The sequence below is a fragment of the Littorina saxatilis genome, linkage group LG9 (assembly GCF_037325665.1).
Source record: "Littorina saxatilis isolate snail1 linkage group LG9, US_GU_Lsax_2.0, whole genome shotgun sequence".
NCBI lineage: Eukaryota > Metazoa > Mollusca > Gastropoda > Littorinimorpha > Littorinidae > Littorina > Littorina saxatilis.
Window position 1 is genome coordinate 27,129,700 of NC_090253.1, and position 22,315 is coordinate 27,152,014.

The 22,315-nt window shown below is 41.0% G+C and overlaps 1 protein-coding gene across 1 annotated transcript; it reads right to left on the reverse strand.

Moving 5' to 3' along the window:
• Nucleotides 1-1,422: 1,422 nt before the first annotated feature.
• Nucleotides 1,423-19,302, reverse strand: LOC138976900 (serine-rich adhesin for platelets-like). Its single transcript, XM_070349794.1, has 9 exons — nucleotides 19,273-19,302; nucleotides 14,889-18,470; nucleotides 10,989-11,144; nucleotides 10,397-10,537; nucleotides 9,739-9,915; nucleotides 8,547-8,774; nucleotides 7,694-7,883; nucleotides 6,908-6,994; nucleotides 1,423-5,820 (listed from the first exon to the last, which is right to left on the reverse strand). The coding sequence occupies exons 1-9, from the start codon at nucleotides 19,300-19,302 to the stop codon at nucleotides 5,696-5,698; spliced, it is 4,716 nt and encodes a 1,571-aa protein (XP_070205895.1). The 3' UTR covers nucleotides 1,423-5,695.
• Nucleotides 19,303-22,315: the final 3,013 nt, after the last annotated feature.

Sequence of the window (22,315 nt, forward strand, 5' to 3'; positions counted from 1 at the left end):
GCTGGTCAGCATAATGATATAAAGTGAGGGTGCCTGATTGAGCCTATTGTTGAAAAGAACGTTGGACAGCATAGAAAGTTCCCACTACACTGACTTGATCATCGCACAGTACACCTGGGATGTGTGAATATCTCTTTATGTATCGATTGAACATTGGATTTCCCCTTTTCGAGCCAAGTGACGTGTCCGCCAAAAACTCAAATTTAGGTAGGTAGCTAGCTGAGACTAGAAAAGAGTGTATAATCGTGTGTGTTCAATCGTAAAAATTAAAAAAAATTATAACAACAATCGATCGATACATAAACACTATTGGTATTTTTGACCAAAATATGACATTTAACACAGATCGAGAGTCATTGTTCAGCTCGGGTGCTGGCGCGGTCTCGGACGAACGCTGACCGTCTCGATCTGTGTAAAATATCATGGTCAAAAATACAAATAACGTAGAATGATGGGACACTTTCTGCTGTCCAACTGCCTTTTAATTAAACCAAAATATTGCTGTCGTGGGCAGTCCCAAAGGGTGTCCTTTCATCGCAGGTATACCTGCATGTACAATGAAATGTAAATATCATGATAATCATCACACAATATAATGTGTCTCAATTTCATGTGTCTTATTTTCGTTTCATATTTTTTTTCCAGCTGCAAGTTTTCCCAGCCCTGGAGGAGATGCCGAGAGAGGTCGTGACTTCTGTGGTAACCTTGGACTCCAAGGTCAGCATTCTGTCCATGTTGAAGTGTCTCCGGACATTGAGACAGGTACCACTGTACACATAAAGCTTGAAGGAGGTCTCTAAAGAGACAGGTTCCATTGACTGTACAATGCACTTCACTATTGTGATTCTCAACACCTGTTATTTCAGTTATTAACCGAAAAATTGGTCATCAGAAAGTACATTCCAGTACCAGTGACTTTCTTTATTTGGTGTTTAACGTCGTTTTCAACCACGAAGGTTATATCGCGACGGGGAAAGGGGGGAGAAGTACCAGTGACTGTTTTGAAAACAAGTCCAAACAGATTTCTTTTTTTTAAACTTCAACATTCAATGTTCAAACAAAACCAGAAAAGACCACATCAAAAAATGTACAAGGCATCTGTTGTTGGTTTTATTTGTATTTGAGTTTGTGTGTGTGATCGAGTGTGTGTGCGTACCTGAGTGTGGGCGTGTGTGTGTGAGAGAGAGGGATAGTGTGAGAGAGAGATAGTGCAAGAGGTCAGTTTTTTTTCATGCCAAGATGAGCATGTGTAAAAATGATTTTGTTTTGTTTTCTGTTCAACTCTCTTTGTTAGTGATTGAAACATTTTAACACACAAAGGAGGAATGAGGAATGCTTGTCATCTAAGTCGCATCACATTCTCACCAAATCTCAGAAAGGTACAGAGTGCTGGATCACATACACACACAAAATAACAAGCTGTTCAAAGATTCTTGCTTTTATCCAGCTTCTTCTGCACATCTACCTAAACCAACACAAAACAACAGGTCACAGAACAACGAACATCAAAGAGTTCATATTCATACTGTATCTAATCTACTCAACAACAACCAACACAAAATTAGTTATTTAAAAAAAAAAGGAAAAAGAAAAAAAAAGCTTGAGTACATTTGTACATTTTCTTTCCTCTGAAAATCTTGAAAGATGTCAAATACAAGTTATTTAAATGAATGGCTCAATACAAGTTTAAGCCCATTCCAGTGAACTTGTCGAACAAATTTGGACAAATACAAAAGGTGAGCTTCATAAAGTCAAGCTTCAATTTTTGTCAAATGAAAACAAACAACAAAAAAACCACCTAAAATAACTCAACTCCCTCCGAACCTAATTGATTAGGAATGAAGTAATTGACATGAAATAAATTCAGTTAATCTCCCATGTTAGATGTACAGATGGAGAACTTAAAAACAACAAAACAAAACAAAAACCAGCAACAGTAAGTGATAAGACTATCTGGTACTTCTCTCAGGAAAATAAAACTGGACACAAGTTATACAGTGCAACCCCCTTTTAAGACCCCCTCCCTTTTAAAGACTGGTTTTTTCAGACTTTCTGTTCATAACCTCTGTAAATTTACCCCCATTTTAAGACTCCCTCCATTTTAAGACCTAGTTTTCTCAGATTTGTGGAGGTTGGTTGGTTGGTTTTTGAGTTTTAATGTCCCTTCAGCAGATGCTAGCTGCTATTCGAGACCGATGCAGTTATTTTCTTTTTCACTTCACATGGCAAGTTCTACGTTTCAGACTATTTACATTCAGATCTATCACTGTAAAAGAAGGTTCTAAAAATTAATCACTATCACTTCTGGTACTTCAAATCATGAAAAAAATCTTGATCTCTTTTAAAAAGTTAAAAATCTTGTCCGGGGAACATCCCGGAATAAAACCTTCGGCGTTTCCGCATTGTAGTGTTTGTCTCGAAATTCTTGAACGTCTACACATTTGGTGAGGACATGTTCTAATGTCCATGGTTCGTCGCATCCAAAACAATATGGTGGGTCAGCAGATAAGAATGTGTGATGTGACTGTGACCAATGTGACATGTAAGCGACAGAGAACTGTCACTTCTTTTCTGTTGAGGCGACATTGTTTGTGGAGGTCTTAAAAGGGGGGTTCCACTGTATTCCAAACACTTAAAATGAAGTAAAAGCTTACACATCAGTTCAGATTGTTCGTTACACATAGACAGACACTGACCTGCCTATTGACATGTTTCAACAACAAAAATCCACATCAAATCTAACACTACCTACTAACACTTTTCTCAGACATCTCTTTTGACGTCTTAATAGGGGGGTTCCACTGCATGTGGTTAAGCGGAAGGATGCTCCTACCCCATGTAAAAGACTGGACAGAGCTACGATGGTTTACACAAGCAGGAGTGTACATGTACCATGAAATGACAGCGTAAACATGTTAAAACAACAACAACAACAACAACAACAACAACAACAACAACAACAACAACAACAACAACAACAACAACAACAACAACAACAACAACAACAACAACAACAACAACAACAGTGTAGAAAATGCTCTGAGACCCTAATGCCTCCAAGTTGTGAGCATAGAACTGTGATCTTTTACATGTAACAACAACTGAGCATTTGTTTTCACCTGAATATTTAAAATGTACGCATGTCATGCTTGAATCAATAAAATACACTTAATCCCTTTAAACGTGTGAAGATAAATCTTTGATCTTTTGGCATCACAAAAGTATGAACATTTGTTTTCAGCTGAATTAATATAATATACACGTTCTACTTCAACCAATAAAATACATGCACATACATGCCTAAAAAAAATTGTGAAGACGTAACTGTGATCTTTTGGCGTAAACAAAATATCAACATTTGTTCCGAGATGAATTTCTAGAATCTATACATGTTGCAATTTTCATGAATAAAAAGACAACAAAAATATACAAGTCTGGAACCACCCGTAACAACAGTTGTAATTCACAAAAGACTGCTGTTCAGTCAAATTCAACCAAACACATTTTTATAAAGCACAGATCTTGTCGCTTAAAAAAAAAAAGATCTTCCATTCTTCTAAAAAAAATGTTAATTCCACAAAACTATTGAGTAACTATGTAAATAGAGCCCAAGAAATTCTAAGTAGCTCAAAATCTGAACATCAATAGATTTTCACCTTCCTATGGTTTTCTGTGTGTGCCTCGCAAGTGTGTTGTACAACTTACAGTTATACAGGATCTTTCTGTATGCCGTCACATCACTGCAAAATGCAAACAAAAAACCCCTTGTTGGCAACCTCTTCTTTTCAAACTACGACAAAAGAAATACACACAATTTAAAATTTCACCTTTTTTACCTCTGCATGAAAAGTTGATCAAATACTGACACGAGTGTACATTTTGAGATTCATTCAGTGTACTGGCAAAGCTCACACAAGGCTAAATCGGAAGATTGCCCTGAAATTTAAGTAGGAAGCACTTTATCAAGGGAATCAACCATTCGGGGAAAATGTGCCTGTATATGGCTGTACATGTTTGCTATTAATTCTATCAAAAGAAACACACACACACCAAAAAACTACCACAGAATTAACTTCCTGACAGATAGTTTGACTTTTACACAATTATCATAACATTGAAATAAAGGTAACTTCCTGACAGATAGTTTGACTTTTACACAATTATCATAACATTGAAATAAAGGGGAAAAAAACCTGGTGCTAATTTTTTCTCTAAATAGTGATGACAGAAGAACTTTTAAGAAGTAATTCAGAGCAAACCTTTTAAAAGTGTGAAGCAAGCTTTTTGTCAAGGGAAGCAACCGCGTACAATTAAAATTCAGTCAATCTTACTCGATCTGCGAAACAATAATCTATAGTTTCATGTCAGTACATGTAAAGTCATAAAAAAGACACCGCAAGCCTAGAAACGACACAGATGTCTTTCTTAGAAGAAAATCACATGACCAAACAATACAATGTCATGGAAGCACAATATACAATGTTTTTAACACATATCGTTATTTTTAAAAAGCAACTGCAATGGATAAATAGCAACGTACATTCCAATATCATTGGAAGCTCCAAAATGCTTGTCACACATAATGCAGTGATAAATGCAGAATTTTAACCGCATGTGCTTGTGAAGGCTAGACAATCAGAACACATCGAGGTGCAATGCTTATACTGGACTGTAAAAGAATCGGTCCAAGAAAGACCTGCAGAAAGACTTGCAGAACATATTGTCATTCTTTCTTTATTTGGTGTTTAACGTCGTTTTCAACCCCGAAGGTTATATCGCGACGGGGAAAGGGGGTAGATGGGATAGAGCCACTTGTCAATTGTTTCTTGTTCACAAAAGCACTAATCAAAAATTTGCTCCAGGGGCTTGCAACGTAGTACAATGTATTACCTTACTGGGAGAATGCAAGTTTCCAGTACAACGGACTTAACATTTCTTACATACTGCTTGACTAAAATCTTTACAAACATTGACTATATTCTATACAAGAAACACTTAACAAGGGTAAAAAGAGAAACAGAATCCGTTAGTTGCCTCTTACGACATGCTGGGGAGCATCGGATAAATTCTTCCCCCTAACCCGCTGGGGGTAACATATTGTCATGGCACCTGCTAGCAGGAACACATCTCAGTAGGAACACATGTTCAGAACACAGGACAGAGTATGAACTTGTTCAGAAAACATAGCAATACAGTACAAGACCCGTTTAACATTAAAGTACATAATGTAAAGACATTCCATAAACAGAGCCAGTGTCTAACTATTCAAAGTTTGCCGACCTACTTCGGCTGTAGTTAGTAGCGGGCTTTAAAAGCTACTTTTAAAACTGTGAAAAAAAATATTTCTTGTTTTTGTCCATAATGAAATGCACATTTAAACAGACAAAATCAGAAATGGCACAAAACAATTTAGGAAATATAATACTGTAGCTCTATAAGAGCCACTGCTGACGATTTTTAAGTCTCTGGTTTGGTTTTTAACACATACATATATTTGACTTTGTGAAGCACATGTTTTGATTGGGGATCTGGAAGTACAAACAAATAATCCAAAACTAAAGAGAAAGGAATACTGGACATCAGTGTCTCTGTGTAAACGACAAAACTTCCTTTTCATACTTTCAAATAAAAATCTTTCTCCTTCCCTTCCTTCACACACACACACACAAACATACACATACACACTTGTCACACCCTAGTCACTATCCGAGTCAGAAATGAGGTCTCTGATCCTGCTGAACTGTTCCTTGATTGGTGTGAGCAATTTCTTTGGTGAGTGCGTTCTTGTGAAGACATCCTTGGGTTGCCTTTTCGGACGGCCTGCAACAGACAAATCAACACAACTGTCAGCTAGCAGGTGCAGTTCTCACAATACTACAGAACAAGTCATGAGCGCTTGCTGCTTTTAGATACAATTAGTTCCAAGTCTTCACGAACGCCAGGCTGTGATTTTTCAAACTGGCTAAAAATGGTACGGTGGGACCCACCTGTAAGATCATCCAATTTAAGAAATCCCCTTTTTAAAATTCTGCTTTTTCAGACTTGCTGTTCATAAGCTCTGTAAATTAACCTCCATTTTAAGACCCACTCCCTTTAAAGAACTTATTTCCTGAATTTGTTGTTGGTTTTAAAAGGGAGGGGGAGGGTGTGTGTGTGTGTGTTGGTACATGTTAAGCCCCTATGATGAGAAAACACCTCAAACAAAAGGACACCTTCAATGTCTCTTTGATTATCAAGACCAAAATAGAACAATTAGCAATAAAGCATTAAAGGAACACTTTTTGCTGGTCTCAAAAGGTGTCCTTTTGTCATAAGTAGCACAGCAGTTGACTGATGATGATAAAATCGTTTACTTTAAGTCACTCTATAAAAACATTGGCAATATGTGTGGCAATAACCCGATATAGCCCTGTGGGAGGTTCACTGTCACACTGAATGAATCTCAAATGGTCGATCTTCATTCAGTTTATGACGTCACTTCCACAGGGATAATTCGGGACAATGCCACATTTGTCTTGCGGTAAAATCTCACACATGCATACACACCTTCCCCCTTATGTATACAGTGGTACCTGCCATAAAAGGACACCCTAGAGACCAGCCAAAAGTGTCCTTACATGGCAGGTGGCCAGTCATGACAGGTATAATTTGGTCGAGATAATAGACAAAGGGACAACAGATGTCCTTTTAAGGGAGGTGTCCTCTCACTGAAGGGGGCCACACATGGCAGGTACCACTGTCGAAGTTATTTGACTGAGTTTCTGTCAGTGTTTCTATGATGTTGGTGGTTTCCAGAGCCTCAGTCTCCCTCTTCATGTTTACGTTAAAATCCCACACGTGCACACACACACACCTCCCCCCCTATGCACAGTAGGTATTTGACTGAGAGTTTGTCAGTGTTTCTCACCCTGTGTCTCTATGATGTTGGTGGTGTCCAGAGCCTCGGCCTCTCTCTTCAGGTTGACACTGTCCACCTTGCTCAGGCTGGGCTGACCTGTGTCCATAAACATGGCATTTGTTACGTTAAATCAGAGCAACGCAAAATTCTGTACTCACCAAGACAAGGACAGCACAAATACAAAGACATATTTGTTGCATATGGAGGCTTCTTTAGGACATAAATAAAAAGTGAACCAAAGTGTATAAATAAAAGCAAGAGCAAGAGCAAAAAGCAGAGAACCAAAAAATTAATGAAAAAAGATGGAGACAGGTGCAACTGAAACATACAGGGGAATAACTCTAGTCAAATCAAGAAATTACAGAATTTTGTTTTCGTACTGGTCAACTTACATTCTCGTACGTGGTGCAGTTTTGTTTGACCGGGAGATTAAATAATGTTCACTTGTTGCTCATCCACCAACTCACTCATCCATCCACTTTCATTCATATAAACTCTCACACACACCCTTCAACATTTTCAAAGTTTACAATGTTATAAAGGGAGGAAGAACTAAAATGTCCCCATCTTCCTTCACACTTCAGCATGGGATCTTTATTATGTGCCCTAATGATGATGAGTGCTCACCATACCAAGGCAACTCAGGCAATAACTAGTACACATTTTTGAAGTCAATTTGGCGACAATTATCGCTTCTCTTTCTGACGGTACTGGAGAGTCGAACTCAAGAACTAAGACACTGCAGTGAAACACAGTATCCACCAGGCTATGCACCCTGACTGAACAAACACCAACCTTTCATGCCAGCTTTCTTGAGCGCTTCCTTGAGACGCTCAATCTTCTGATTGTCTGTTGTGCAGCCCAAAAAGTGGATGTCGTTGCGCACAAAAATTCCGACTTTCCTGCAGATAACTCTGAGCCTCTTGAGGTAAGGAGTCTCTCCCTTGTCTGTGCTGGGTGCTGTGTCTTGCTTGCTCTTTGTTTTCTGCACAGGGGAACAAAATCTGCTGGTTAGTGGACAAAGTCTAGAAGATCAGGGACGGGCGCAGTGGCCTAGTGGATAAGACATCGGCCTCCTAATCGGAAGGTCGTGAGTTCAAATCTCGATCGCGGCCGCCTGGCGGGTTAAGGGTGGAGATTTTTCCGATCTCCCAGGTCAACTTATGTGCAGACCTGCTAGTGCCTTATCCCCCCATGGTGTGTCCACGCTAGCACAAGACCAAGTGTGCACGAAAAAAGATCCAGTAATCCATGTCAGAGTTCGGTGGGTAATAGAAACACGAAAATACCCAGCATGCTTCCCTCAGAATCGGCGTATGGCTGCCTGAATAGCCGTGTAAAAACAGTCATACACGTAAAGATTCACTCGTGCAACAACATGTGTACGTGGGAGTTTCAGCCCATGAACAAAGAATAAGAAGAGTAGAAGATTAGGGAGTTGGAATGGGATGGACTTGTTTGATCAAATAGGATGGAGAACAGCGTATGAAACAAAATCCTTGAAAACTAGCTGACAAAGCCCCCCATCCCATCCAATTTTTCCAGATTTTCTTCTTCTTCATTCATGGGCAGGAATTCCAACGGCTTTTACGTGGGTCCGTTTTTACCCCAAAAGGGCACTGTACTTGAAAGTTGTTATAAATCTGACCTGTTTTCCATTCTCCTCTGATTCCCGTGTTTTTGTCTCGATGTTGGGACCAAATCGCTGAGGGGTCTGCACTGGAGCCTCATTCTCACCGTCCGACGACAGACTGCTGGTGTCAAGGTCACTGTCTTGTTGGTCGTCGTCTGGCTTTGACTTCTTCCTGTTAACTTTTACGGGAGAGTCATCGTCGCAAGAAGATTCAGATGTCAGCTTGGCTACTTTTGGCGACACCTGATGAAAGAAAAAAGACAGATTTTCTGCTAGTGAAAACTTTATGCTCAGTTAAACGTGGATATGACTAGGAGCTTAGAGTAGTCTTTGTTTTTTTTAATCCCTTCTGACTTTCTGCATGTGCCGTTCGTGCCTGCCATATGGGCAGCAAATGCTGTTTTTGAGGGATTACGCATGCACTGTATTGGTGTGTATCTAACCCACTGATCACTAAGCCTGCTCTAGGTCAGAAAGTGACTTTAGAATCCTTAATGGGAATAACAATCTTGGCGCGGGATCTACGCATGCATGCAGCAGAGCACATGTAAAGCCGACTCAGAGAAACTTAATTCTCTTCTGCCCGAAAGAGAATAAAACGGCCATATAGATAACATAACAAACAGGACAAGTCACATTTGATACAAACAGGTTAGAATCTCACTTCAAAAATGCTAACCTTCCCCTCACCACATACACCTTTTTTAACCCTGAATAGCATCTAGTACCCATTTGCAGCCTTGCAGACCGAAAAGTTCCTGGACAAATTGGGCATTTATACAAGCTGCTTGTGGTGATTTAACCCTGGAATGCCAGACGTTAATTTATTTTTATTTTTGCCTCAGGCTCAGCGCTTTTGAGTGTGGCTCCTACTCTTCTTACCAAGAGTATCTTGTTTTATTTCTGTGAGTTTGACCACTTTGTTTTTATCAGCCTGCTCCAACCACTGTAACACTCTTACCTCACTGGCATCTTGCATGCAAGATTCATCGACGATCTTGAGATAAGTTCAGTATTTGTCTGTTTTCTTAAAAGACCACTTTGTTGACGTACTGTAAATGTAACATTTTGTTTTGTCAATAATCAAACGGTCCAATAACCTACAATTCTTGTTTTTACATTTAGTCAAGTTTTGTTTTATTCTAAATTTGGAATGTTAGCAGTCTAACTATGTTTTTGGATTTCTGCCACTCTTGCTCTCACTTACCTTTCTCTTTACTGGGGTGGCATTGTCATTGTCTCCCTCGGATGCAACATCTTCTTCACTGTCCTCCTCCGCGCTTTCATCTTTAGTCTCGGTTCGGGCAGACTTGGGTTTCAATGGGACATCCTCCTCGTCAGAAGATTCCAGCTGCACTCTTGTTTTTCTGCCTCTGGCTGCCTTCTGGACAAGACACATTAATGGATTTTGAGGCTTGACCACAGCATTCAGGACTCTATTCTTCATTATTTGATCAAGAGAAGGTGAGGACATAGAAAATGAATAAAACAATTAAACATTAGCTGTAGCACACACACTCACCAAAGACTTGAGAAAGTTAGTTAATGAGATGTATAGGACAACTGCCAAATTGCTAAGCACAGTGAATTTTCTCCGAGACATTGTCTGCTTTTGAGATCTTTTCTCTCTCATTGTATTTCAACTCTTCCACTAAAAAAAATGAAATAAACATGAATGAAAGAGACTGGATTTTTATTGGCAAATATGATGTCTCAAATTTCTGCCTGGACTCTTACTTCTGACCTGTATTTTCTTCCGGCACCACACCTATCAAAAGTTCGGAATTCCCGCTCCCGGAATGGTCACATGCACTCCCTCGATTTTTGTAACCTCTGGATAATTAAAATTTTTCAACTTCACTGACCTTTATTTTCAGTGGCGTTGCGTCATCCCTGTCAGAATCAGTCTCAGCTTTACCATGCACCTTTGCTGTTATGTCTCTGGGCTTCAGCGGTGCATCATCGTCATCCGAGGATTCCACCATAACTTTCCTCTTCTTTATCTTCTGTAATTAGAGTGAAAAATATGAAAGGATCTGACCTGACTGAGCTGATAACATCCCAAAGTTTTGAAAACAAATCTGAGAAAGCACACACACACAACTTTCTTTCTTTCTTTCTTTGGTGTTTAACGTCGTTTTCAACCACGAAGGTTATATCGCGACGGGGAAAGGGGGGGAGATGGGATAGAGCCACTTGTTAATTGTTTCTTGTTCACAAAAGCACTAATCAAAAAATTGCTCCAGGGGCTTGCAACACACACACACAACTTGAACAAACAAAGTGTCTACATTCATGCAGAGATACTGTTTACCATAGCTCTAAACAGCAAAAAGAACATGTTTCATCCAAAGATCAGTCTCACTGGAGTCTCCAACCTTTACTTTTACTTCTTCAAAATGCAGGTCATATACAACACTTGAAAAATAAAGCATATTCCTCAAAGGCAAGCCTCACTTTTACTGGTGGTTGTTCTTCAAAATCTTCCTCCGAGGAAGAAGAGCTGTCTTTGTCTGATCTTCTGACAGCCGGTGAGCGCCTTTTCTTCAACGGCTGATCATCTTCGTCTGATGATGAGCCTGATGGAGCTTTCCTCTTCCTTGATTTGGCCTTCTGTAGATAAAAGGTAAATCATGATCAAATGGGCAGCTAAGCTTGAAGGTTAGGTATGGATAGGTAATTCTCTATGGTCATGTAATGTTTCTCTCATAGAAATGTGGCCTATTTCCCTGGCAAAAAAAGCAAGCCTTAGAGTACAGAGCTGCCCATTAAAAAAAACAAAAAACCCCACCTCTAAGTGGCATGTGTGCTGTGTTTGTGCTTTCCAAGCTCTGAGGCTTTTGCTATCAGTTTGGGATCTTTACCGTGCACATGTGTGCACACAGGGATGATTGGACACAGAGAGGAGTCGGAACAAAGTTGACTCTGGGAAGTAAATCCTTAGCTGAAACATGTGTCAAACTCATGTCTATGACCGCAAAACGACAGGTTTCAAAGCCAGCAAGCTACAGACTGGGCTATCTCCATGCCCGCAGAATACCTGATTCTTTCTTTCTTTATTTGGTGTTTAACGTCGTTTTCAACCACGAAGGTTATATCGCGATGGGGAAAGATGGGATAGAGCCACATGTCAATTGTTTCTTATTCACAAAAGCACTAATAAAAAATTTGCTCCAGGGGCTTGCAACGTAGTACAATATATTACCTTACTGGGAGAATGCTAGTTTCCAGTACAAAGGACTTAACATTTCTTACATACTGCTTGATTAAAATCTTTACAAAAATTGACTATATTCTATACAAGAAACATTTATTAACTTAACAAGGGTAAAAGGAGAAACAGAATCCGTTTATCGCCTCTTACGACATGCTGGGGAGCATCGGGTAAATTCTTCCCCCTAACCCGCGGGGGGTGAATACCTGATTACTGTATGTTGTTTCTGCAGGCGATTGAATCTGTTGACTGCCACATTGTGCAGGCATGGGAATTGAAAAAAGTAAAAAAGGCTGAAAATTTGTAAGTAATGGCAAAGTCGACGGCGCGAAGCGCCTAGCCCTGCTAGGGGAGTTTGGGGGCATGCCCCCCCCGGAATTTTTTTCTCCAAAGAACCCAAATGGTGCAATTTGGTGTCATCTAAGCTCCAAGTTTGCCATTAAATTCAGTTTTTAGAACCATTTTTGCCTCCCCCATTTATTTTTTCTGGGGACATTTTTGCTTTTTCGGCGGAACAAAAAAAAATTTCGGCGGACAATTCCCATGCCTGATTGTGGTGTGCATTTGTGGGTGGGGTGCACATACTTATGAGACACAATCACAGATACCAAGCAGGGATGGCCAAATCGTCCGCCCGATCGCCAGGGGCTAGTAAAAACATGAGTGAACATGGGAGTTTCAGCCCATGAAAGAACAAGAAGCCATATAAACACTGCAGATCAACTGTGGTATGCACCGGGCCAGTGAAATTTGTGCCGAGCTAGTGACTTTCTTGAAGTTACTCGCCCGCCTGGCGAGTACAATTTTTGAGATTTGGCCATCCTTGCCAAGTAAATTAACAAATGACATCACACACAGTACTTTTAAACAATGTTTATACAGGTTAACTATTACTATTAGTACAACTATTGTGATGCTAGTCTTGTTATCTGTGTTATCTAAATATTATCAATACCACAATGATTAGTTCGTTACATTATTGGGATGGGAGCAAACATGAAAATAGGAACCATCTTCCTGATGAAACCTGAGCAGTAAGTTGACAAATATAATTTTCAAGAGAAAGGGAAAATGTTGATAATGATCAATTATTCAAGAGAGCTCTGACACACCTGAAGTTGTGAAAAATATCAAACAGAACAGTTTCAATTGCATATTTACCTTTGCTACTGTAGCTACAACATTGTCCAAAAGCACACAGAAATAGATAGTAAGTTCGTACAACAATGCTATAAAACCCCAAGCATTCCGATTGGCACACTAGTTAAAAAATAAAGTGATTTTGCAGTTTCATCGGTCTACATGTATTTATGACGTAAGAAACCTGGTAGCTATAAATCACATTTTAACATACTTTGCTTACATACCAGCTTCACCCCCCCCCCCCCCTCTTATGCACCACTGAATGCAAGGAATTAGAATCACACTATAAATTCAATACGACGCCTTCTGAAAAATAATGACAACCGATCAAAATCTGTGCTCCATAATAACAGTAACCAGTATGGGCGGGGATGTAGCTCAGTCGGTAGCGCGCTGGATTTGTATCCAGTTGGCCGCTGTCAGCGTGAGTTCGTCCCCACGTTCAGCGAGAGATTTATTTCTCAGAGTCAACTTTGTGTGCAGACTCTCCTCGGTGTCCGAACACCCCCGTGTGTACAAGCAAGCACAAGACCAAATGCGCACGAAAAAGATCCTGTAATCCATGTCAGAGTTCGGTGGGTTATAGAAACACGAAAATACCCAGCATGCTTCCTCCGAAAGCGGCGTATGGCTGCCTAAATGGCGGGGTAAAAACGGTCATACACGTAAAATTCCACTCGTGCAAAAAACCCACGTGTACGTGGGAGTTTCAGCCCACGAACGCAGAAGAAGAAGAAGAAGTAACCAGTATATCACAGAGCACTAGCAACAAAATCACGTGGCAACCTAGGGTTATCAAAATATCCGTACACCAAACAAAAACAAAATAGAGAGTGTATAATGCATGCAGTATATTTTGTTCCACTACAATCAAAGACTGAGAAATAGAGGAAAGGGGAGGTGGGGGAAGGAGGGTGGGGTGAGACAGAGAAACACACTAACCCACAAACAGAGGAAGGGGGTTACAAAGGAAGAGGGATGTTACAGAAATATTTCTAACAAGTTTGAAGTAAAATCTCCAAGTGGTACGCTTCATTCATTGTCAAGACATTTCACAACAATTCTAAAACATGTTTCTGATCCTAACCTTACTCCTCAAAGTATAATTGCCAATAGCTTTCTGACTCTTCTTTTCAATTTCAGACTATCAAACTGCAAAAATATTCTCAACAACAGTAACTTATCATTAGTACCAGCAATCTCTTGATGAATCAGAATGTTTGTGTTGGATATATGTAACTTAGTAAGCACCCTCTGTTTTGGTTAGCAATAAATGCATTATTACAAAGATTTTTGTAATGCATGTACTGATGTAGTGATAGATCTACAGTCAAGAAAAATAATAAAAGATGAAAGGATTTCAAATATAATCCATTTTTAATGTGTTACAGTCTGGTAGCAATTTTTGTGTGGCTAAAGTTTCTCAGTAAGTACTGAAGAAAAGCGCTTTTGCATCTGAAAATCACACTGGTTAGGGTAGTTAGTCAATTTAGTCCTCTAAAACACGTCAAGCAATGCTATCCAAGAAATGCAGTTATGCACAATCAAGCAGTCTCAGACAATGCATTATATATATCATATATATATGAGCCTCTTCCAATGAAATTGAAAATAAGAAACAAGGGTCCCTGTGGTCTTGCAAATTTTGAAGAACTATTCAAATTTCAATATCATCCGTTAACACTAACAGACATGCACATGTGCACACTTAAAGAGCTTCCCACATATTTGCCTTGAAAACTCTTTGCTCTGTATTTGAACTCACAAACTAATCAAAACAACATCAACCAGCAGTCATTAGGCAAGCATAGATCTACAAAGTCTGCATGCATGTAAATAAACAACATTGATCAAACCAGCACACAACAATTAGTGAAAAACCTACATGTCCACACAAAAATAGCAATTTGACACCAATACAAAGCCACCAAAGCACGATCACTTCACCTACTGTTGGAACAGTCACCAAAAAGCCACACACCAAAATACATTTAACACACCTTTTTCGACATCCTTGAGCTCAGTGACTCTTCGTTCGCAATGGAATCATCGTGGTGCAGGTCATCTGCAGTCCAATCAGAATCCTGGCTCACAACCGCCCACTCCATTTCAGACGAACTCGGGGATTTGTTCGGCGATGGCTGCTTCCTTAACTTTAGTGTGGTGCAAAGTTTGGGAGCAATTTTCTTCACAGTCCGCTGTTTCTTCAACTCTGTTCTGGACGCATCCAGCGTAGCGGGTTGCAGCATGTCGATGATGTTTCTACATTCAGTGCAACTAAGAATTCTACGTTTCTGTGGTGATACTGACAAAGGGGATGATACTGATGATTTCACCGTTACAGGTGAGCTATCACTGTCAGTGTGGTCACTTCCCACCCCACCTTCGTTCAGTTGCTGTCCCTCTGTTTCTATTTTAGCACTGGACTGCAAAAACTCGAAAACATTTCTCCCCTTTGTGGATGCGGAAGAGGTCTCTTTTCTACTGTGCAATGCGTCAGGCGGAGGTTGTACATCAACAAGTTTTATCACAGGGTATTTGAGAGTCTCACCCCTGTAGGGGACAGCTCTCCATGGCATAGAACTCGGCAGTCCTGCATGCTCTTCAGTCAATGTTCTTAGTTCTCCCGAAACAGAGCTCCCATCATCACTCATAGTAACACTTTCCGTATCCGACGATGAATGATCCCACAGATTGTGGTGAACGCCATTTGTGAAAGAATTCATTCCTATGCTGGAAGTAATCTGTTTTGGGAATATGGGTTTGAACTTGTGGTTTCGTGTTGGGACAGCTTCATCCTCTTCTGTGCTTTCAGACAAAGAGTACACAGACTTCTCAAGATGTCTAGCACCTATCTCTGAGAATTGGCGTTTTCCTGTCAAGGCTTGCTGACACTGCTTAGCACTTTTCTTCACCACCGGTGACACAGGAGGGGACATAGAAAATGGTGAAAATCTTGTTTCAGATTCTGCCCTTCTCACCGTCGCTAAAACTTTACTTTTCTTTCGCTTCATTTTCAGTAACGTACAGTGAGGTTTCTGTCCAGCTTTACCATTCAATGAAGCTTGTGCAATCTGTACATCATCAGATTCTGAGGTTTCTGTTGTGTCTGTTTTGCTTGGTTTGGTAACTGATTGTTTCAGACGTCCAAGTGGTATATCACTAATGTCCAACACTTCATCTTTTGCCTGACTGTGAGCAGAAAACTTGCTCTTGCTAAAATTCTCTTGTCTGTATTTTTCTGCTCCCTTTTCTTTTCTCTGTGTCTTCTCTTTCAATTCTGTTTTGATTCTGATTCTAATGTGCTTGTCACCAGAGTCGGTTGGTCTTGCAGTTTTCTGCCTTCCTCTCGTGCACTTCTCATTTTCTCTATCTTCAACCACACTTCTTTTCACTTCTGACAATAAAACATCATCTGAATCCGAACCGCTTCCCTCTCTTATACCAGTTCTTCCCTCGAGAGGTCCACTTCCAGAAATTCCAGATCTTGAAATAGGTAGAGCATCCTCAGGAAAATCTGAGTCTGAACTAATGACTATTACCTTGCTTTTCTTCAACTTTGGAGAAACATTCTTCGTTGAATTGCTAGCCTGTACAGGTTTCTTCCTGAAAAAGCTAGCAGACGAGAACCCAGTGTGTGACAAGTCTTTTGATTTGGCAGGAAAATCTGTACAAGGTGCACCCCTGTTTTCTCTGATGGCTGATTGATGGCTTGAACTGGAGGGGGATTTTTCCGTGTTTGCTTGCCTACCAGAGTCAAAGTCAAACAGCCTTTTTTTCGGGTGAGGGTACATACCGTTACCTGCACGCCTACCAACTGTCGGTGAACTTTGAGCGGTGTTGGATGGTTTTGAAACCTGTGACAAAGGAGACAAAAACTCCTCCGATTCTTCAACTTCAACCACTTCTGGAGGGTCCTCTCTTGCGACAGTCCTTGCACCTTCTGAACTGTCTGATTCAAAGTTTCTGTATTTCCCCCAGCGACTGCTCTTTTCTACCCACTGGTCAACGGCTGGTTTTTTCTCAGAGTCCAGGGTCTGTTTTAGGAGGCCAAACCTCTTTTTCAACCGCATGTAAATGTTTGGGTTTCTTGTATCATCCAATGACCTTCCATCTTGGTTAGGTTTTGTGTTGACATTCGATGACCCGCCCTGTTTTAGAGTGGACTGTGAGCCTTCTGAAGCGTTTGAAATCTTGGACAAAGGAGACGAGAATTTCTGTGATTCTTCTGCTTCACACACTCTTAACGAATCATCTGCTACAACATCCGTAACACCTTGATCTTCATCTAAATCAAAGCTCCTGTCAGGGCTCTCATTGCAGCTTCTTTTGTTATGGTCAGGAGCTGGCTGGCTGGCATTGTGCTCTGTCTGCTCCACAATGCCGAATCTCTTTTTCAGCCTAACGTAAATGTTTTTCTCTTTCGTCTCGTCCACACGCCCAGATTTTTTAGAGGGCTGTGAAACTTTGGACAATTCATGTGAAACTCCTGATGAAGTTTGGAAATCTTTACGAGATGATAAAACCCTGGAACTGGAAGAAGACTGCAGAATACTTGAAGAAGCCTGTAAACTTTTGGAAGAAGACTGCAAACTTTTGGAAGAAAACTTTCGCCTTTGTGTATCTCTGGAAGACTTTGAACGATAAGAAGGCTGTTCAAGTGGAGATAAAGAGCCTTCTGCGTCCAAATAATCGGCAGAGTCATCAGCGTCACTTTCATCGGACCGTGTCAATGCTGATATCACTTCCTGCAGAGAAACTTTTCTCCTGGGTCTGATCTGTTGCTTCTGTAGGGAATCAGCTGAATCGGAGGAATTTTCAGTGGTAGTTTCAGAATTTGATATTTCCAGGTGCATCCTGCTTCTGTCTCTTCTGAAAGTGAATGTTTCCTTTAATTTTGAATGATCTCCAGCCACGTCAGAGTCATCGGTGGAGAGAAGCAGAACCCCATCCTCTGAGGATTCATGCTCTATAGGAGCATTGTCAACCTTGGAGAGGTGCTTGTTCTCAACCTCGCAGGACAAACGATTTGCCCGAGCTGGGATGGTGGAAGCACCAACTTTGTTTTTTGGATCACAAGTCACAGGAGGAAGAGGGGAAGTGTCTGAAGCTGAAACCTGCCCAGCACAGGCCACCCCTGCAGACTCTAAAGTTTCACTGCTGGCATCTTGACTATCTGCTGTCCCATCAGTGTCACTTTCTTCTTGAGCGATACCCTCGACTTCGGAACGTCCATTCGTTCTCCGAAAAGAAAGTGCTTTCCCAGGCAGCTGCGACGTTTGATGATTCTCTGCCGAGGCATTGTCTGCTGCAGAATGAGAGCTTTTCAACGCTGGGGAATAATGACTCTTACTGCCACCCTGGTCCAGTAACAGTTGGATTCTTCTCAAATGACTGTGACCAAGGAAAGAGCCACCCAGTTCAGTCCGAACAACTCTCTGGGCAAGCTTCTGCTGCAGTAATGAAGCAGGGGGGCCAGTGTTTGACACACATGCATGATAGTCACTGCGAAGATTTTCTTTGCCTTGCCCGGGTGAAGTAGGGTTTGGGTTTCCTGCTGTGTTTGTCTGTACTGGTGGATCCTAGGAAAAGCAAAACACGGTTCACATGACAGCATGATGAGTCCATGAAATGGAACCAAAGCTGGAGGGGAAAAAAACACCCACTGTATTTGAATGATTAAACTTGTTAAAGTTACCGTTAAAAGTAGTGTGAGAATACACCGACTCGCTTTTCAATACATAAAGCTAAAGGTAACTCCAAACTCACAAAATAGAACAAGAAATTTGCTCTCATGCACACTGAAACATTTCTTCTTCAGGATATATAGAACTTACTTTTCAACTGTGTCACGACTTCCATTTTGCACAAACTTCTAACACTAAAATGCCACCTGTACTGGTAATCAAATTAAAAAACAGCAAGGCTATGTTTGAACAGATGATATCAAAACCTACATAGATCTGTCATAATCTATAGATGTACAGTAAAACCTGAGTCTAGCGGACCCTTGTTGTAACGGCCACCTGCTACATACGGACAGTTTATCATGGAACGAACACGATTTCAACAATAACTAACCTTTAACGGACGGACACCTGCCACTTACGGACGCGGACACGATTTTTCGGACCGTAGAAAGTGTAAACACTGTCACAAACGGACACTACGTACATAAAAATGCAACTTCGAAAACTCGACTGTTATTCAGGTCAGTGCTCGGCAGCGGTAGCTTTCTTTCTTTCTTTCTTTATTTGGTGTTTAACGTCGTTTTCAACCGTTCAAGGTTATATCGCGACGGAGCAGCCGTAGCACAAATGGTTGTTGATTGGTTGTCCTGTCCCTTTTCTGACCAATCAGTGGCTTGTTTAGATGGAGACTCACTTTCGCTCCCTCACTTTCGCTTTTCCGCATTGTGGATACAGTCACAACCAAAAGCAACAGTACTGTGTTTGAAAATGGAATCTCCAGCAGGAAAAAGAAAAGCGTTGACTTTAGAGCAGCGTGTCGCTGCCTTGAAAAAACTAGATAGCGGCCAATCATGCCGAGATGTGGCGAAGGAGATGGGATGTGGTAAAACACAGATCGCGAGGATCAAATCGGAAAAAGAAGACGTGATGAAGGAGTGGGAGTCAGGGGCACGAAGCGACCAAAAAACTGTGAAACGTCGGAAAACGCAATATGAAGACCTGAACAACGTGGTATGGGAGTGGTTTTGTACTGCAAGATCGAAGAATCTGCCCGTCAGTGGACCACTTATACAGGTAAGAAAATGCAACCATTTATCATTTACCACTCCCCCCTCCTACTAATCTCTCTCTCGATCTCTCTCTTTGTGAGCAATCGTTCGAAGGAAATAATAGTTAACACAGCTAAATTTCTGTTCCATGCATTTATGCCGAGACTAGAAAAACTGAATGAAACAAGAGCTAGCTGACCCAATTTGGTCGAGACACACTGCAGAATTTCCCGTTGAACGACCGATGAAGAGTCAGCTATTTTTAGCTTTGTGACGTCCGACTTGCGTAAGTTTGAATGCACAGTGTGTGTAGGGAACGCCGTAGGTGGAGTGTGGGGGATGTTGTTGTTGTTGTTGTTTGCTACATGTATCATTTTCCCTAATGATATTTTTATATGTTGTTGTTTTTCTCTACCTTTTTTTCTACGTTAATATCCGTGTAAATATGTGATTAGATTAGTCCCCTCTCTGGGCGAGGGCTGGTTGAAAAAAAGCTCGTTGTATTGCTTACGCCACAACCCTCGAAAAATAAAATTTGATTTGATTTGATTTGATTTGATTTGTTTACTCACATTTTCAGTGGGAAGCTTAGGGAAGCTGGACGAGCCAAACAAACAGGCATCCAGGACTTTTTCAAATCGTCTTGATGAACACTATTCAATTCAATTTAATTTAATCTTGTTTTAATTCCTGTCACCGCCCTCAATCTGTGCCTTGTACAATGATCTAGTAATTTTATTTAAGTTTTTACCTTGTGTTTTGTGTTGAAAAATAAATTTACATACTCCAGGATTGACAAAAAGTGTCTTGTACATTTTACGTGCTCTTTGTAAAATATTGCCCCGGCCCCTCCACCTGTGAAGAAAGGACACCTGTCTAATAGGGACACCATTACCATACCCCAAGGGTGTCCTTTAGAGACAGGTTTTACTGTATAAGTAATTATAAAGGGAAGTAGGCATCTTTCAAATCTATTTCCACAGCCATAACCACTGTTAGCAAAACAGAGAGAAGAAAAACATTGTAAAGGTTTCTTTTGTTAATTTTCTTTAAAAAAAATTGGAAACTCTCCACAAAACCTGCACAAAAGAATTAATTTAAGCACGTAGACCTAAATCAAACTCATTATCATCATGTCAAGCAGGATTGGGATTTTAGAGCTAAATTAATAGCTCTGCAACAACTGCTATGGGAACGCAAAGGTTCGCAAGAGCATACCAGGTGACAACAGCAGCCAGACCCCATCACAAACAGCTACTCTACATCACACGGGTGTGCTGTCTACTGAGGTGCCTAAAACGTCAAGCTACTATAAATAGCTCACGCTTTGGGAGAAAGACAACCCCGCCAATGCAGAGCAGCTGCCTGCGACAAGGGCGACTACTGCATCACCCGGTCTTACCCACCCCTGTTTGAACTTTGTCCCCTCAGTTCCCGAACCATGGACCCGCCCAGTGATTTTTAAGTCCCTCCCAGGTTCGTTGGGATGGGAACAGCACAGAAATGTACAAGTGGTCATGATGCCATTCCTGATCATACCATCGTCCAGTCCCATCCCTGCTTGCTAGCGCCAAAATGTAACTGAGTGCCCAAAGCACAAGTATCACCTTTGGAGGCAAAGCCAGTCAAACAGGATTGAGATTTTAGAGCTAAATTAATAGCCATATAGAAACTGCTATGGGAACGCAAAGGTTCGCAAGAGCATACCAGGTGACAACAGCAGCCAGACCCCATCACAAACAGCTACTCTACATCTCGTTGGTGTGCTGTCTACAAACTTTCCAAAATGTCAAGTATAAACAGCTCACACTTTGGCAGGGAGACAACTCTGTCAATGCAGAGCAGCTGCCTGTGACAAAGGGGACTCCTGCGTCACCCTGTCACAAATGCATGAATGAATGTATTCTGTTTAACTTCTCACCCACACCTGGAACATGCGCGCACTCAAACACTGACAAAAGCACGCACACCCGCACATTGACTATACAGTGGAACCCGTCTTCTAAGGCCTCCAACAACATGTGAGAAAATCAGGTCTTAACAAGGAGGGAGTCTTTAAATGTAAGTCAATTTACAGAGGCCATGAACAGAACATCTCAGGGTCTTAAAAGGGAGGAAGTCTTAAATGGGGGGTTCCACTGTGGTCAGGAGAGAGACAGACAGACGAGAGAGACAGACAGACAGACACTAAGAGTGAGACAGAGACACAAAGAACAGATACAAACACACAAGGATAGTCACAAATACACACGCATGTACAGTCCCTCCCCCCCCCCCCCCCCCATGCAAACACACTCACACTAGCAATAGCATGCGCACGCACTCACACCAACAGGCTTTAGTCAAAAGAGAAAGAGAATCATAACGGCATTAGGGGAAAATGAGACAGGTTGGGACACATCACAAATAGAAATATAGTTAGTGAAATATTCACAAAATCAAGTAACTATTTTTTTTAAATCAACAAGAGGTACAGTGTTTTAAATTGAAATAACAAGCATCTCTATACCCAGTTTTGACAAACTTGCAGAATAACACCACTGTTTAACAATTACAAATTTCACAACTGATTATCCAAAATAAAAACAAAACCCTTTTCTAATTTGTGCCGTTCCTTAGTGGAAGATAGAGAAAGGGGGAATGTACGTTCTGGCTCACCGATTCCGACAGACCCTAAATATTAACGCA

What these genes read in the sequence shown, in the direction of transcription:
- LOC138976900 (XM_070349794.1), bottom strand. Translation starts at nt 19,302, where the DNA reads ATGCGGAAAAGCGAAAGTGAGGGAGCGAAA. An exon ending in CAGAGGAGAATGGAAAACAG is followed by an intron (nt 7,884 to 8,546) that starts GTCAGATTTATA and finishes TCCCCTGTGCAG; the next exon opens with AAAACAAAGAGCAAGCAAGA. An exon ending in CAACATCATAGAGACACAGG is followed by an intron (nt 5,821 to 6,907) that starts GTGAGAAACACT and finishes TGTCTGTTGCAG; the next exon opens with GCCGTCCGAAAAGGCAACCC.